Source organism: Tursiops truncatus, chromosome 1 (assembly GCF_011762595.2).
Source record: "Tursiops truncatus isolate mTurTru1 chromosome 1, mTurTru1.mat.Y, whole genome shotgun sequence".
Lineage (NCBI taxonomy): Eukaryota > Metazoa > Chordata > Mammalia > Artiodactyla > Delphinidae > Tursiops > Tursiops truncatus.
In genome coordinates this window covers 42,520,824-42,535,772 of record NC_047034.1, presented here as the reverse complement: position 1 = coordinate 42,535,772, position 14,949 = coordinate 42,520,824, and the positions used below count along the sequence as shown (strand labels likewise).

The following is a 14,949-nucleotide window of genomic DNA, read 5'->3' as shown; positions in this document are numbered from 1 at the left end:
AAAGCCGATGGCCTGATCCCAGCAATGTCTACTCTGGGCCATGCCCTTGAGCACATGGCAGCCTTGGGATGATTTATGATAAGGATATTGCACCAGACCACAACCTCGAGCAACAGAAAAAACAGGAGGAAAGTCAGGATACCACTTTCAGTGGATGAATACTAAGTAGCTTAATATTATTGAAGCATTATCCAACCATAGAGGCCATCTAGCAAAGGACAATTTTAAAATATAAATGATAGTATTTGTCAAGGTTTACACATCAATCTGAACTGGAAGTCAAGAGCAAATTATCTTTTACTAGCTCATGTCCTGGAAAACATCTTTACCCCGATTCAAGGACACAAGGACTTGTTCCAAAGTTTTTGGAATTGATATGGCTCATAATGCCTGCATATTTTCAAAACCCTGTCATCCGTAAATGAGCTGGAAAATACCACGTACTTGTATCCTTGCTGATGGGATTTAATGGGTACACACAATGTGCTAAGCGCTGGCTGGACATATTATATGCCTACATAATCTTCATGACCCATATTCCAAATCACGTCTTTTAATATAACTGAATACATTCACTAAATATAGTAATATCGGTTGTTAAAACATTTTTACTATTATAAGAGGCTGGTGAAGTTAGCAAGAAATGGTACCAAAGTTCATAGTATATTTATATTTAGGAATCATTTTTACAGAAAACAAAGGTGAATTTTTTAATAGAAAATATGCCATATTTTAATAGAAGATCACCATTTATCAGAATGCATACCAAAATACTACAACAAATTGGTCTTCAACAGAAACAGCACGATGACAGAAAACTCGATATGCTACACCTCTGAGGAGTCTGCAACCAGGCTAATTGGAAATCAACACACAACTCCCACTACCCCACACACAAATATGTACAGGTTATATAAGCCAAGATTTAGAAAACACATTGGAAGAGGAGGGACACACCCACATATGTATTTGTGCGCATGTTTTCCTTGAACACATATAACATTGTTTTCTTTTGTTTTACTCAACTCAAAGAAATTCTTGATCTAAAATTATTTTATGCTTAACACTATACCAAGGAAATACCATAAGGCAAGTTTACATTTTTCTGGGAGCTGTTTGTTGCAAGTAAAAAATGTTTTGCAATTTTTTAGTGTAAAAATCCGCATAAAAACAGGAGTTGTTATATAGTGCTTGCCATTTGTGTTAACATTACCAAAAAGCTTTATACAGGACTATCATACATTACAGAAGAGGAATATCAATGAAGAGATAATCAGTGCTTCCAAACTTTTCTAACTGTTATACAGGGGAGATCTAAAGAGTCCAACATATTTAGCTTTATAAGGAATTGTTTTCTTCCCTCTGATAATGTGCTCCCTGAATAAAGAAAAACCCCACAGACACACTGCCTTCTATTCAACTACAGCCACCTTCCAGGGGTGCTGACACACAAGGGCTCTGCTACTGGACCCTACAGTTCTCACTGCCCTTGGACTCGGGGCCAGCTTCTGGGCTGGGAGCCAGCCGGCCTTGCTTGGCCCTCAGGCCCTCCCTGGGGCTGTCAGCCGAACTTCTCTCAGGAAGGTTACTGATGGAGAGAGATCTGGTGGTGGGTTCTCGGAGGGCAGTGCCTGAATCCACTGGGCTCTGTTGAGTAACCTTGACCTGCAACACAAGCGTCGTTGTTAGAGGTTTAAATCACATTCACATTTCTACAACATGAAAAATCAAGCACTTAGATCACCAAATTTGAAGTTAAATTCTTCTTCTAGGAGTTGTACACAGTTTTACTATTTCTTCTTCCCCAAAAACAGGCCCCCATCTAACAGAGAAGCTAGAGAGAAGAGTCGGACACAACCTCTGACCAGCCAGCCGCCTTGCAAGCTTCCCTTGACACCTCTGACGGCCGCAAACTCACTCCCAAGGCCAGTATGACATTCTCAGGTCAGAAGGTACGCTCTTCGAGGGCAAAGACTATGTCCTCTTTACCTTTGCATGCATAGTGCCCAGAATATGCCTACCTGGCAAACATTCAATATTTGCCTAAATAAGAACCCAAAGCAGCTTCCATTTATCTTAACTGAGCCCCTGCTGTCATTCAAATGAACGTATTACAAATGAGTAATACCACCTTCATAGAGTGGAAGCTTTACTTACAACATTTAAAAGACCTAGAACCTCTTCCTCACATACCAGCATTTTAATCATTCCCCTTACATTGTTGTTTTATTCCCATATTTGGTTTATGGCAGAAGGGCAGCTATCTAATAATAAAGTCCAGAAAAAAGTAAATTCCCTTTCTGATGTCCTGCCTTTTAAGAGAAAGAGGGAATCTCAAAAATGCGAGACTTTAAGAAGTAGATGAAAGGGCAGGGTAGCTGGTAAAGTCGAGATATTTTTGAGGTTTCCATGGTAGCGAAAAAAGATATGGGGTCGGGAAAGAGAAAGAAGAGCACGACAGACGAAGCACAGAAAAAACGTCACTTAACCAAAGTGAAAGGCAAGAGTAGACAATTCAGGTAGGAAGATTTGTAAAAGAGAAAGAGGAAGGACTCTTAACAAGGGTGCTCAGCACAAACGTGCTCAGGACCAAGCCTGATAAGCGGCTATGGGACACGTCACTCCCTGTGCAACGGACTGCCGGTGACCTCCTTCTGAAGCAGTAAGAAGAAAGAATGGAAATTATTTCCCCGTTTATATTCTTTCCATAGGAAGTACGTGGTCTTAAAAGGCAGCTAAATACTCTTCATTACAGAAAACACAGTAAATCTGGCCGACAGATCAGATCCCTGGAAAGCTTGCCTCTACCTCAGAGGATGTGCAGGACATTTAAAAGGAGCAGCCTTGAAGGATTAGGACTGAATGGAAAATTACTGTCCATGGAAAGTTGAAGGAAAAAAAACCAGAGTTTTACTGGCACTCCTTTTTCTTTTCCTCTTTTTTTTTTAAAGTAGAAAGTGATACAAAAACACACTTCCCTTGAACCCAACAGCTGCAGGAGAATCAAACCTTTAGATTCACCATTAAAGCAGGGGGATGGAGAGATCAAGCTGGGGAAAGAGAATTTAAGCTACTCAATTCCTGAAACCCAATTAAATAGCCAAAGCCCACCCTTTGGCCTCCCCCTCTAGACTCAATTTCTTTGATTCTGAATTGATGAAACTAGCCGGTGATCAGAGTTTACACTATGGATTTGATCCTCATGTTGGTTAGTTAGCCTCAGACTCACCCATAACTAGGTGAGGTCGGACTTACCAGGTACTTAAGCTATTAAGTGCACCCATACCCTGACTGTCTTACAAACTGTCTGCAGCCACAGTGGGGAGAGGGAAGGTATGCAAATGGCTCATTGGAAATGAATCTCATTAGTAGGAAAAATAGCTAAGACCCCACGAAACTGCTGACCGACTCTGTGGTGACGGCCTCACCATCATCTTCTACAATTAGTGGACGGTCCTCTGGAGCTGACTACCAACCCTAGATTCAGATCAAGTTTACACACAATCACAACTCCCTTGTTCCCAGCAAACTGGGAGCTCTGGGCTTATTCATCCCAGAGACATAACAGAGAGTGATCCTCACCTAATCCGCATTTTACCCATGTTCCCCTTTGAACTTGTCAGATGTCACTAAAGCTTCCGTTAAACGATCTAGGAAATCTCTCAACACTCAGCCAATGACTTCAGGCAAAGGCTCATAATCCCAAGTTTCTAAGCAACTCTCTTTTTTCAAACTGAATGATGAAATATGCTCAACAGATGAGGCAAGCATTTTATAAGGTGATTCAGAAAATGCTGAATTAAATTAAAAATCAATAGGCTGGGGCTTCTCTGGTGGCGCAGTGGTTGAGAATCCGCCTGCCAACGCAGGGGGCACGGGTTCGATCCCTGGTCCAGGAAGATCCCACACGCCGCGGAGCAACGAAGCCTATACACCACAACTACTGAGCCTGTGCTCTAGAGCCCGTGAGCCACAACTACTGAGCCCGCGTGCCGCAACTACTGAAGCCCATGCGCCTAGAGCCCGTGCTTCACAGCAAGAGAAGCCACCGCAATGAGAAGCCTGCGCACCGCAACGAAGAGTAGCCCCCGCTTGCCGCAACTAGAGAAAGCCCACATGCAGCAACGAAGACCCAACACAGCCAAAAATAAATAAAATAATTAAATTTATATATATTTAAAAAAATCAATAGGCCGGGTTTCAAAGGCTTACATCTAATCATGAAGTCCCCTATAACCTTCTTTCAAGAGGAACCACCCTCCATTCATGTGCACAAATGCACAAAATTGCTTAGCAATGCATAACCACTGGTGCCTACTGCAGCCTGTAGCTAAAGCAAGCACACAAGTCTGCAGGCAACCATGGTTATTGCTCTGTCCTCAGCAGATGCGACAGCAGCGTGGAGAGCAGGCCCCCTAGCGTGCAAAGCTCTCTTTCTTAGATAGTAAGTCTAAACTCCACATGGAAACTGCTTTAAATAACATCAATTCCTCAAAAAAGAAGGGAAAAATGACCCATATGATGATTTCATGAGGTGATTTCCTAACACACCTTTAAACATCTATTATTGCAATCACTTCAGAACATTCACAGCTCCATTCATTCAACAAATATCTCTACTAGACATGAGGACACAGGTAAACTGTAAACATAACCAGGAACATCGCAGAAGTCATACTGGAACTCAGAAGGCAGATATTTAGGCGAGTAGTTACAGTAAAGTGAGCTGCCGTGAAATAGCAGGACGTACAGGGTACTACCTATGTATCATGATTTCCTGTTTTAAAAGAGCCAAATACTTCATTTCAGGAATTAGCTTGTGGTTAATAGCTTTAGTCAAACCTGGAAGCTTCACTCTTTAAAGGTGCTAGTTACTTTATGGAAAAGAAGCTGTTCTTATTGTCCCTTGGAAAGTCAGGACCTACTCCAGTGCACTCTTCAGTGTTCTATTGCTACCAGCATCCAAGAGTTAAATCCAAATGTGAGTGAGTGAGTGAGTGAGGGAAAAAAAAAAAAAGATAAAAGGTGGGTGGAGGGGTGGGGATGGGGAAGAAATTTGCACAAAACAGTAGAATATTTCTAATACAAGTCATGAATGGGCCCATTTTAATAAGTGAAAGAAAACCTCAGACCCTTCTTCCTCACTCCTGAGTTAATCAAATTTTTATTATAATGTAAGTTATGAACAAACTTAATAGTAGGCATAAATTCCTTAATCCTTAAAGCCCTTATACATCAACATAGCAAACATGTGCATATATGTTCTTGCTTTGATGCAACTAATCACCAGTGTCTTTGTATTCGGTGTCTAAAATCCTACTGAGGAGCATGCCTGCCCACTTAAGAATTACTACATTACACAAATAGGGTTACTACACTTTCAAAGCTTTGTTGGCTGGTTCAAGGTAATCACTGAATACTTAAACTCTGACAAGTAAGCAATCAAAGTAAAATCACGACATTGAAAAAAAAAAAATCTGTGAGCCATTCTAGAAACTTCCAACAAGATTCCTGCAATCCCTAGTTTGAGAAACAATGGGAAAAGATCAAGACTGGAGCTGAGAGAGAGAGTAGGTGTTACTGGGCAGGTTCAATCTTCGTAAGTCTTACTTTCTTCCTCCTTTTATAATACTACTTATTAGGAGAGTACAATAAAATAAGAAAATAAAACTTGAGTTCCATAAAATACATATACTTTGCATACATAAGTGGTAGATGCTGGTATGGATTATTGTAATGGGACAAAGATCTGTGAAGCAAATATCCTCTATGCTTTAAATAATGTGACTGGGCTGTTTGCAAGGTGCAGAGAGGTCCCTAAGATCCCAGCCCTCCCTACCCTCAACAATCAAACTAGAGACATCCATAAACAGAGCTACTTTCTCCAGATATCTACTGAAATATGTGCTTTCTGTAGAAAGTAAAGGAATAATGAAACACAAAGAGTCAGCAGCTGGGGGGCAGATGGGTGAGAGGGAAAACTGTGAAGCAAGCAATGACCAGTACCCATGCCAAATCCTTCAGTGGTACTGCCCGAAACTTTCTTACAGACCCTCTGAGCTCTGATCTAACAACGCCAATTCCCGCCAAACAATTTATAACTGGCCCGCTGGGTCAAGGACAAGATTGTGCGGCAGGGTAATGTGATGTTTATCCTCGCATCTGCTCGCTACTTTCCTCACTACTGACTTCTTTATACCCCAGGGGGAAGGTCAGACTTTGAAGAGCTCCTGAGTCAGAGGGCGCAGTGCCAAACCCTTGCCCAGATAACGCTGTCATTTCCTGGATTTCAAACAGCAGATACATGTTCACAGTAGTTTACCTTTTGTGATCTGCTGCCACCAGCTGTTGGTTTGGAGGTCTCAGCGAGATTTTCTTTGTCGAGACTTAGTGGGGATGGTGCTAACTTCTGTGCAGCAAGGCGGGGGCTGGTCCTTGTCACCATGGTTGTTCTCCGCAGGATGTATGGGCTAGTCTTTCCTGTTGGGATGTCGGCAAACCCTAAAGGCAAAAAGCTGCCTGTCAACACTGCTGGCTCCAATTCTATCTACGGTGGGAGTACTACTCACTAGGTAAAGTTTGAACAAGGATAAGGGTGCCTCCGAAAACACTTTCTCCTAGCCACAGTGGACAATGGACACACTTTATTCATAGTTACCCTGGAGTCATCAAATTGAATAAATCACTAACAGGTTTTTTTCTTATTAGAAACGTAAGAAACCACATGGGGAAAATAACATTAAACAGAAAAAATTTTTCCTGCTTCTTTTATGTGGATGTCTTAACTCGCACTTTTCTAAGAAGAACACACCAGCAGGCCTTCCTGTAAGATTTGGATTAGAGGAGGAAACAATGGGTGAAATGGAAAGGAAAGAGATAAAAGAAAAGGTCTGCTCTTGTTGAAAGGAGGAAAATGTGAAATGGTAGCAGCTACTTGAGGTAATTACTCTCAGGCAGAAAAACTATGTGGGAGGAGAGATTTGACCTTGCTCTGCACTCATCATTTCCTTCCACAGAGGGAACTGACAGGACCTGTGATGACTGAGAGGTGAAGGGCAATGCCAAGGATACTTAAAGAAAGCATGTCACACACAGCATTAAAGTAACTACAGTAACTACAGCAGCATGTGGTTTTGCTTTGTTTTTAACCCTTTAACTACAAATAAAAAACAGAAACGAGAAAGAGATAGCTAACTATTTAGGGGTTAGATTTCCTAAAGCCTAGAGTTACTCAGAGCAGTGCTTCTCAAACTATCTATGGCAAAAAATTGGTTTTGATATTTTGCGGGGGAGGGGTGGGAAGTAATTTCCCATCTGCTGTGGAATGATACTTTTGTATAGTACAATAAGAATGAATCTAATAGAGAACTGATTATGTGCTTGAATGTTGCAACAATAGCAAAGGGCTATGAAAATTTCAAACTCTTACTCTTGATTTCTATACATTGTTTTGATCATGGAGCAGTAACAAAAGTTCCTAGACTGGCCCCAATCTCTGGGCCGCACTTGGAGCACCAGTGGGTTTTAAAAAAAAAAAAGTGGTAAGTGGCTTCAGCCAGGGGTCCAGCATCATCAGGCCCATCCTCTAGCTCACCCACTACCTGGGGGTCACACAGGACTGAAGGTGGGAAAGCTCGAAGGGTGTCTTTGACTTGGGGATTTTTCAACACAGAAATGCCTCTTTCTAAACAGGTTTTTGACAGCCATTTTTCAAATCTCCTAGTACTTTTGATACTGTGACATGAGTAATTAGATCTTAGCCATTCTCTCATGACAGAAAAGAAAGTATATGCCTTACCAATTTAACGGTGGACTATTGCTTCTGAAGGTCAATGAGTACTGTTACGCAATAACCTAAAAAATAAATGCTTCTGTCTTTTTGTATGTGAATTTTTATGAGCACTTTCAAAAGAACACAAATCCTTTTTGAATTATGAGTACCTTTCTTTACAACTTCTGGAAGTCCCTCTGGCTCAGGCTCAGCGTCTTCTGCATCCTCTGCAGGGTGAATACCACTTTTGACTGCTTTCCTGCTTTTTTTAGAAAATTTCTCTGGTGTAGAAGGTGTGGTTTCTCCCCCATCCTCCCGAATCCCACCGGACCTTTGCCTCTTGCCTGAAGCTTTATTTTGGCCAGATGATAACTTCTTTTCAGTAGCAGAAGGGACTGGGGATGGTCCTGGAACAACTGAATTCAGCGAAGGAGAACTTCGAAGATTAAGTTTAGATTGTTGTGAACTCAGACGGGCAACCTGTGTTTCTAACATCTCTTTGGCTTTCTCTAATTTCTCATGGCTTATAAGCAGGGAACAGTATTTATCCAGGTATTCGTCTGCCTCCTTGGTTTTTTCTTCAAGGGTTTCTTTCAGTTCTTTCATCTCGGTCATTAATTCATCAACATTAGCATCCACAACAGTACCTGTCAAAAATAAAGCGACACATCATTTGTAACTTGACGCTTCTCTGATTAACACTGGGCATCAGCAAGCAGATAACCTTAGACTTGCTTCTTGATTTTTATTTTTGGGAAGAGTGGCAGAAGGTCTATCTGTATATGTTCTTATAGTTCTTGTTTGGGATCATATCAACATACATACTCTAGTGAGTTACATACTTATTGGGATAGCTTAAACATAACCCACCAAAATCTCAAACTCATATTTCAGCCAATCCATCAAACCTTCTTGTAGTTATCATATGACATCAAATGAATTAATTTATTACATCCCCGATTTTCCCGTCCGTCCTTTCTATTGTAAGGGAATGAACAGTAAAAGTCGAAAGAGAATATAAAGTCACTGCTGTAATGGCTTTGGGAGATAGGAAATGGCCAGTGACGAGACAAGGCCAAAGAAGTTCTGAAAACCATTTGGAGGCAATGGAGGATCTGATGGACAAGGGCTTGAGGGATACTATAAGGGAAGAGGTCTCAGTAACTTATAGCTGCCTGGTTGGCACTGATTCCATTAGAGACACTCCCTGGAGCCCCAATCCATTCTGAGTACTCTTCTCAGGAGGCAAGACTGTTGACCTCCCACCCGTGCCAATTTATGTATGGTCCAAAAGAGGCACTTCTACTATGCTTGCCATCATCTATCCACACAGAAAAAGCATTCCATTCTGGGGGCATACGTGGAGAAAAGTGGCAGGAAGAGTTGTCATTTCTTTTTTATTTCACCTCCATACCCAAAAATATAGCCCCCAACCCTTCCATTTAGTTGACCCACCAGGATGGGCCAAGGACAACCAGAATCAGCTGTTTATAAATTACCAATGCCAGCTCACATGCCAGTCTTCCTTTACATTAGAACTGCATCATGGACATCACATGAAAAACTCTTCTTGGAAAGGCTCATTAGCAGAAAGGGCTACCAGTTTTTTGTATGTTTTATAGAACAGAAGATGCAATAATTCTGTTTTGAAAATGCAGGCTTCATTCTGAATCCTATTAATGACTCCAAGCTAAGCACAAAATTCTGAAATTGGAAAATGCTGAAAACGGCTAACTGCTGAAAATCAGCATGCAGTCATAGAACAGAGCACTAACGACACTTCCCATGCAGACACACCGTAAGTGTATGATTCACTAGTGGAAAACAGTCTGGGTTCACTGATGTACCCAGTTAACACCGACCTGCTTTCTGTTTCTCTTGCGCAGCTTCAAGACGAGATACCTCTTTCTGCAACGTCTCCTTTTCTTCTTCCAGCTGTTTACAGGATTTGATCAACAACTTTATTTTCCCCTGGGCACGATCGTTTTCCTTCTTCAACTTATCTGCATATTTTAGATTTTCCATCTACAAAACAGAAGTAATTCCACTTAAAACCTTGAATTGCTTTTCATAAGCATATGGAAAAATAATAAGATATAATTAAGAATCATATGCTGTAAATTTAAGAACTATTATTTTCAAAACAATTCATCTTCTCTGCTCAGTGTCCTAAGTCCCCCCAGTAGACACTGTGGTTTTGTCACTCCCTTTCTTAGTATCAGCAAGCATCAGTCACAGTTCTTAATATAATGTCCTATTAAGTAGCCCACTATGTCTGTGTTTATCCAATAGGAATCACACCGGGAGGTAGGGGCCAAGGGTCCGTGCACATATTCTTGGTAGGCCAAACACTCTAGATGACAGAATTGTTCCCTTTTGTGATCTGTGCTGTTGCACAATTTCAATACCTAAGATGGCATTTGTTTCGTCACACCAAGTGATACTACGGCTCACAACACAAATTTAAGGCCAAATGATATTATGGTTTACAATACAAATTTAAATTTTATAGCAGCTCAAACAAAAAGTGAATAGAATGGTGGCAGAATTATGTCATCAAGCACTTCTCAGTAGAACATGTTCACAGTTCCTTAAGCACAATTGCAAAATCAAAAAAAAAAGCTCTGAAAATGATTTCTAGGCAAAACTTGACTTGAACAGATATGAAGGAATTTATTCCTTTATTTATCCCACCTTGTAAAAATATTCATACATTTTGCTGTAGAAATATGAATTTGATTATGAAGTATTACCCCAAGATTCTGATGGGACATTATGTAATATGTGGCATATGCATTGTATTACGCAGTATCTAAGAAATGCAGAATTGTAAAACAATCTAGCTCTAAGAGTTTCTGATAAGAGATCATGAACATATAAAGGCAGACCAAACTATTAAAAAAAAAAAAAAAAAAAGAAGAACCTGAGCATCGCATTCATGTTACAAGTAGATTTCATTCTTCGCACATTTCACCTTGAAATAATTTATTAGCAATGTTGCAGTAAATCTGCACTTTCAGAACTTTCTATTTCTGATTCCAACAGTAATTGGATTAGAGATAGATTTAATTCAGTTTCAACAATGCTGGGACTTCCCTGGTGGTCCAGTGGGTAGCCCTCCACGCTCCCAATGCAGGGGGCCTGGGTTCAATCCCTGGTCAGGGAACTAGATTCCACATGCATGCCGCAACTAAGAAGCCGCATGCCGCAACTAAGAAGTCCACATGCCACACCTAAAGATCTTGCATGTTGCCACGAAGATCCCACATGCCATAACTAAGACCCAGTGCAGCCAAAATAAATAAATAAATAAATAAAGCAATGCCTATCAACTTCTACTTCATTAAAATTATATAAGATTTGTATAGACTCAACTAACATGTACCATTTTGTGCACGGCATATATATAAATAGACATTCCCCACAGTACAACTGTCGAAGATTAAAAAAAGGAGAAAGTGAGTAAATTAAAACTTAGACCTGAAGCTACTTCTGTCTTGTTATTAAACCTAACATCTCTCATTTTGTAGCACCAGGACATTATTGATCATTAATGTTATTTTGCACGTAGTTTGTATTTTACTGGTATATTTCCTTCACCTTGATCATTGTATAAGAGCTGTAAACATAAGAAATCTATACCTAGTTTTCTGACCTTTACTGAAAAATATTTATTTTCCAGGTTCATATTGTACATTCTGGATGGTATTCGTTTTATGAAGAGAATTTTGTGGGTATCAAAACAGCCTCCCTCTCCAGGTAGAATTGCTGTAGCACCTTCTACAGTCTCACAATACTGAGATGAGGGCTCACCTCCTTTTTTTTGTAAAGAAAAAAGTTTTATGGTCCTTGCATGGAAAAGAAAAGGAGAACATAGACATACGTGTACCTGACCAAGTGCTTGATCTCCCCATAAGCCATGGTAAAGTGGGTTTGGTGACAGCAGTGAACCTGAAGACCAGTCATGCAAGACTTTCACCACCAAATTATTATTATCCACACCTGGAGGGGCCTGCCCTGATCTGTTATTGGCTTGCTCTTCATATCCATCTCAAGAAGTCTCTGACATCCTCTACTCTGAAAGGATTCACTGAGCAATGAATGAAGTTTATTCAAGCTATGGAACTGCAGGCTATCCTCTAATTTTTAAAAACAACTCAGCAGACAAGTGATGAATGGTATTATTTATGATTACAAAAAACTTTTTTCATGAAAATTAAAATGAAAGCACTTAATTTCATACTGTTAAAACCACTGTTAGACGTATGAACCATTCTAAGTCATGAAGTAATGATAAGTGAACATACCTTGGTTTTCTTCAATTCTTCTAAAATCTCAGTGGTCACTTTCAGAGAATTATTGAGTTCTTCTTTACTGGACTTTAAGAGGTCTATCTCCACCTTCTGGGAGCTGAGACATTCTTCCTTAGAAGTTAATTTCTCTCGATATGTCTGGATTTCCATTTCATACTAGGGCAGAAAAATGTTACTTTAGCCAGGAGGCTCAGGTGAAAATATTGTAAAGAAAACAAACAAAAAAGAAAACTGCTGATCCGGGGACCATTTCAAATGGTCTTTGCAACTCCCTTACTATTCTACTCCAAGACGGAAATGTATTTTTAAAAAGATCAAGTCATAAAATAAGACATGTGCAAGTAACTGGTGGAAAGATAGGGAACTTAATAGGATGGGATGTTCACAGGATTATACATCATAATAATAATGCAGAACACTGACCTTCTTGGAAAAAATGCCTCATCACCATGGTCAACACACTCTCTCCAGTTCCCCCAGTCACCAGACCACACATTTTTACCTGTTTGTTTATATCCAGAAGCAAAGCCTGGTGTTTCTTTTCAGCTTCCTGAAGCCGTAGCTGATATTCAGCTATTTCTTCTCTCATCTTCCCTTGCTTTTCCATCTGGTCTTTGTGTACACAATCCAAACTCTTCTTCAGTTCACTGTTTTCTAGAATGAGCTCCTCCAGTTGACTCTAATGAGAAAAATAATAAAATCATGGGAAGATAATTAAGAGCCTGGATATATATATCAACATCTAGAAAATACTGAGTACTGTCTTGCCTGTAATAGTTTACAGGCAAGACAATCTATAGAGAATTAGTGCTATAAATCCCTAGCAATGTACAGTCAACACTCTGTTTCCCCAGATTTCACATTCACTGATTCAACCAACTACAGAACAAAAATATTCCAAAACACAAATTCCAGAAATTTCCAAAAAGCCAAACTTGAATTTGCTGTGTACCAGCAACTTTTTACACAGCATTAACATTGTATTTACAACTATTTAGGTAGTATTAGGTATTTTAAGTAACGTAGAGATGACTTAAAGTATACAGGAGGATGTGTGCAGGTGATATGCAAACACTATGCCATTTTATATAAGGGACTTGAGCATCTGCGGATTTTGGAATCTGGGGAGGGCCTGGAACCAATGCCCCGTGGATACCAAGGGATGACTGTATTCACTTTAAATGGCGATTTCACCTCCAGTGGCAATTTCCTTTGCTCCAGCCCAAGGTTACATCCACGGGGAACACAGAGTCTCTGAAACCTGGACTTCGCTACTAAAACACTCTGGACCAAACCCTCCTAGGCTCCCAGGCTCACTTATTTAAGTACTTCTAGTGCAGTAATTTCTTGACCTCATTAGCAGCATCACCACCACCTTCACACTCAAGCCCCTCCAGACTTACGTTTTCTTCCTTGGCCAGCTTAGATTCCATCTTCTATCAGTTTAAGAATTTCCTTCCAAAGGCCCCCCACTCTTCTGCCCTTCTCTCCCTTCACTGTGCAGGACTATCAAAACTGCAGCCCTAGGGCTTCCCTGGTGGCGCAGCGGTTGAGAGTCCGCCTGCCGATGCAGGGGGCGCGGGTTCGTGCCCCAGTCCAGGAGGATCCCACATGCCGTGGAGCGGCTGCGCCCGTGAGCCATGGCCGCTGAGCCTGCGCGTCCGGAGCCTGTGCTCCGCAACGGGAGAGGCCACAACAGTGAGAGGCCCGTGTACCGCAAAAAAAACAAAACAAAACTGCAGCCCTAGAGGTATCTGGCTTCTCCGTGCCTGACCCCCAAATAGCTGTTTCTATACGTGTTTATGTACATGCTGTGTCCACTTCCTCAGCAGCCGTTCACCCTCAACCCACTCCAACCTGCTTTCATCCCAGCTCCTCCTGAAATGGCTTTTCACGGCATCGTTAAGCTCCATGTTGCAAATCCCAGGAGGACTCCTCAGCCCTCATCTCATTCGACCTCCAGGAAGTATGTGCTGCCGCTGACCACTCCTTCGGTCTTGAGACAGCCTCCATGCGAGGCTTCTAGAACATGACACTCTCCTGGTTTGCCTCATCTTGTCTTCTCAGTTTCTTTGCTGGTTCTTCCTCAGCTTACATGCTGGAGGGCATCTGGGCTAGGCCCTGAGCCATCTTCTCTTCTCCATCTATGTTTTCTACCATTCCCATAATTTTTTAAACACTACCTATATTCTGAACTAGCCCAATTCATGTATCCACCCTAAACGTTTCCTTCAATCTCCAAGCTCATGTATTTGGTGTCACTTTAGATTCTACTCTAGTTCTTTACCATGCCTTCCTACTGCTCCAACCTTCTTTCCTATTATTTTCCATCTGACTCCAGACACAATGGCTTCCTTTCCATTTCTAAAATGTACAAAGATTTTTCTAATTTCAGAGATTCTACCACTCTGCTCTCTAGACCTAGAAGGCTCCTTCGTCTGCCCTGTTCTCCACGTGGCTGACTCCTTGCCTTGCACGTGACATTCTCTGGCCACGCCATCTAAATTAGGTTCTTCCTTACCCCACACTCCACTTCCCAAATATTCTGCAGTGAAGAATCTTGTTTCCTTTATAGCACTTAACAGTTTATGATTATTCAATATATTTCCTATTTAATGATTTATTGTATGTCAAGATGGTAAGTTCTATGGGTGCAGGAAGAACCACAGGACAGCTATCGTCCTCCATTCTATCCTCTGACCTTAGCCGTGTTTATAGAATGAATAAAGCCATTGCAGACTAACAAACTCATATGTATGGCCTTGAGGCTGAACACCTAGCTTTCCTTTTTAGTAGAGCCTATAAATGAAAGACAAATAACAATATACTTGGGATACTCCCAAGCTGCTCAGTACCAAAGGAGAT

At 41.0% G+C, this 14,949-nt stretch overlaps 1 protein-coding gene across 2 annotated transcripts in view; it reads right to left on the bottom strand.

Annotated features, from left to right (window-relative positions):
* Positions 1-706: 706 nt before the first annotated feature.
* Positions 707-14,949, bottom strand: part of CENPF (centromere protein F) — a 61,158-nt gene continuing 46,915 nt past the window's right edge. For both annotated transcript variants that reach the window (XM_019918514.3, XM_019918515.3), the window contains 6 exons: positions 12,587-12,763; positions 12,079-12,240; positions 9,634-9,796; positions 7,942-8,418; positions 6,323-6,501; positions 707-1,665 (listed from right to left, as the gene is read on the bottom strand). In XM_019918514.3, coding sequence (XP_019774073.1) covers positions 1,462-1,665; positions 6,323-6,501; positions 7,942-8,418; positions 9,634-9,796; positions 12,079-12,240; positions 12,587-12,763 — 1,362 coding nt within the window. In that variant the 3' untranslated portion in view covers positions 707-1,461. The remainder of the gene's footprint in view (positions 1,666-6,322; positions 6,502-7,941; positions 8,419-9,633; positions 9,797-12,078; positions 12,241-12,586; positions 12,764-14,949) is intronic.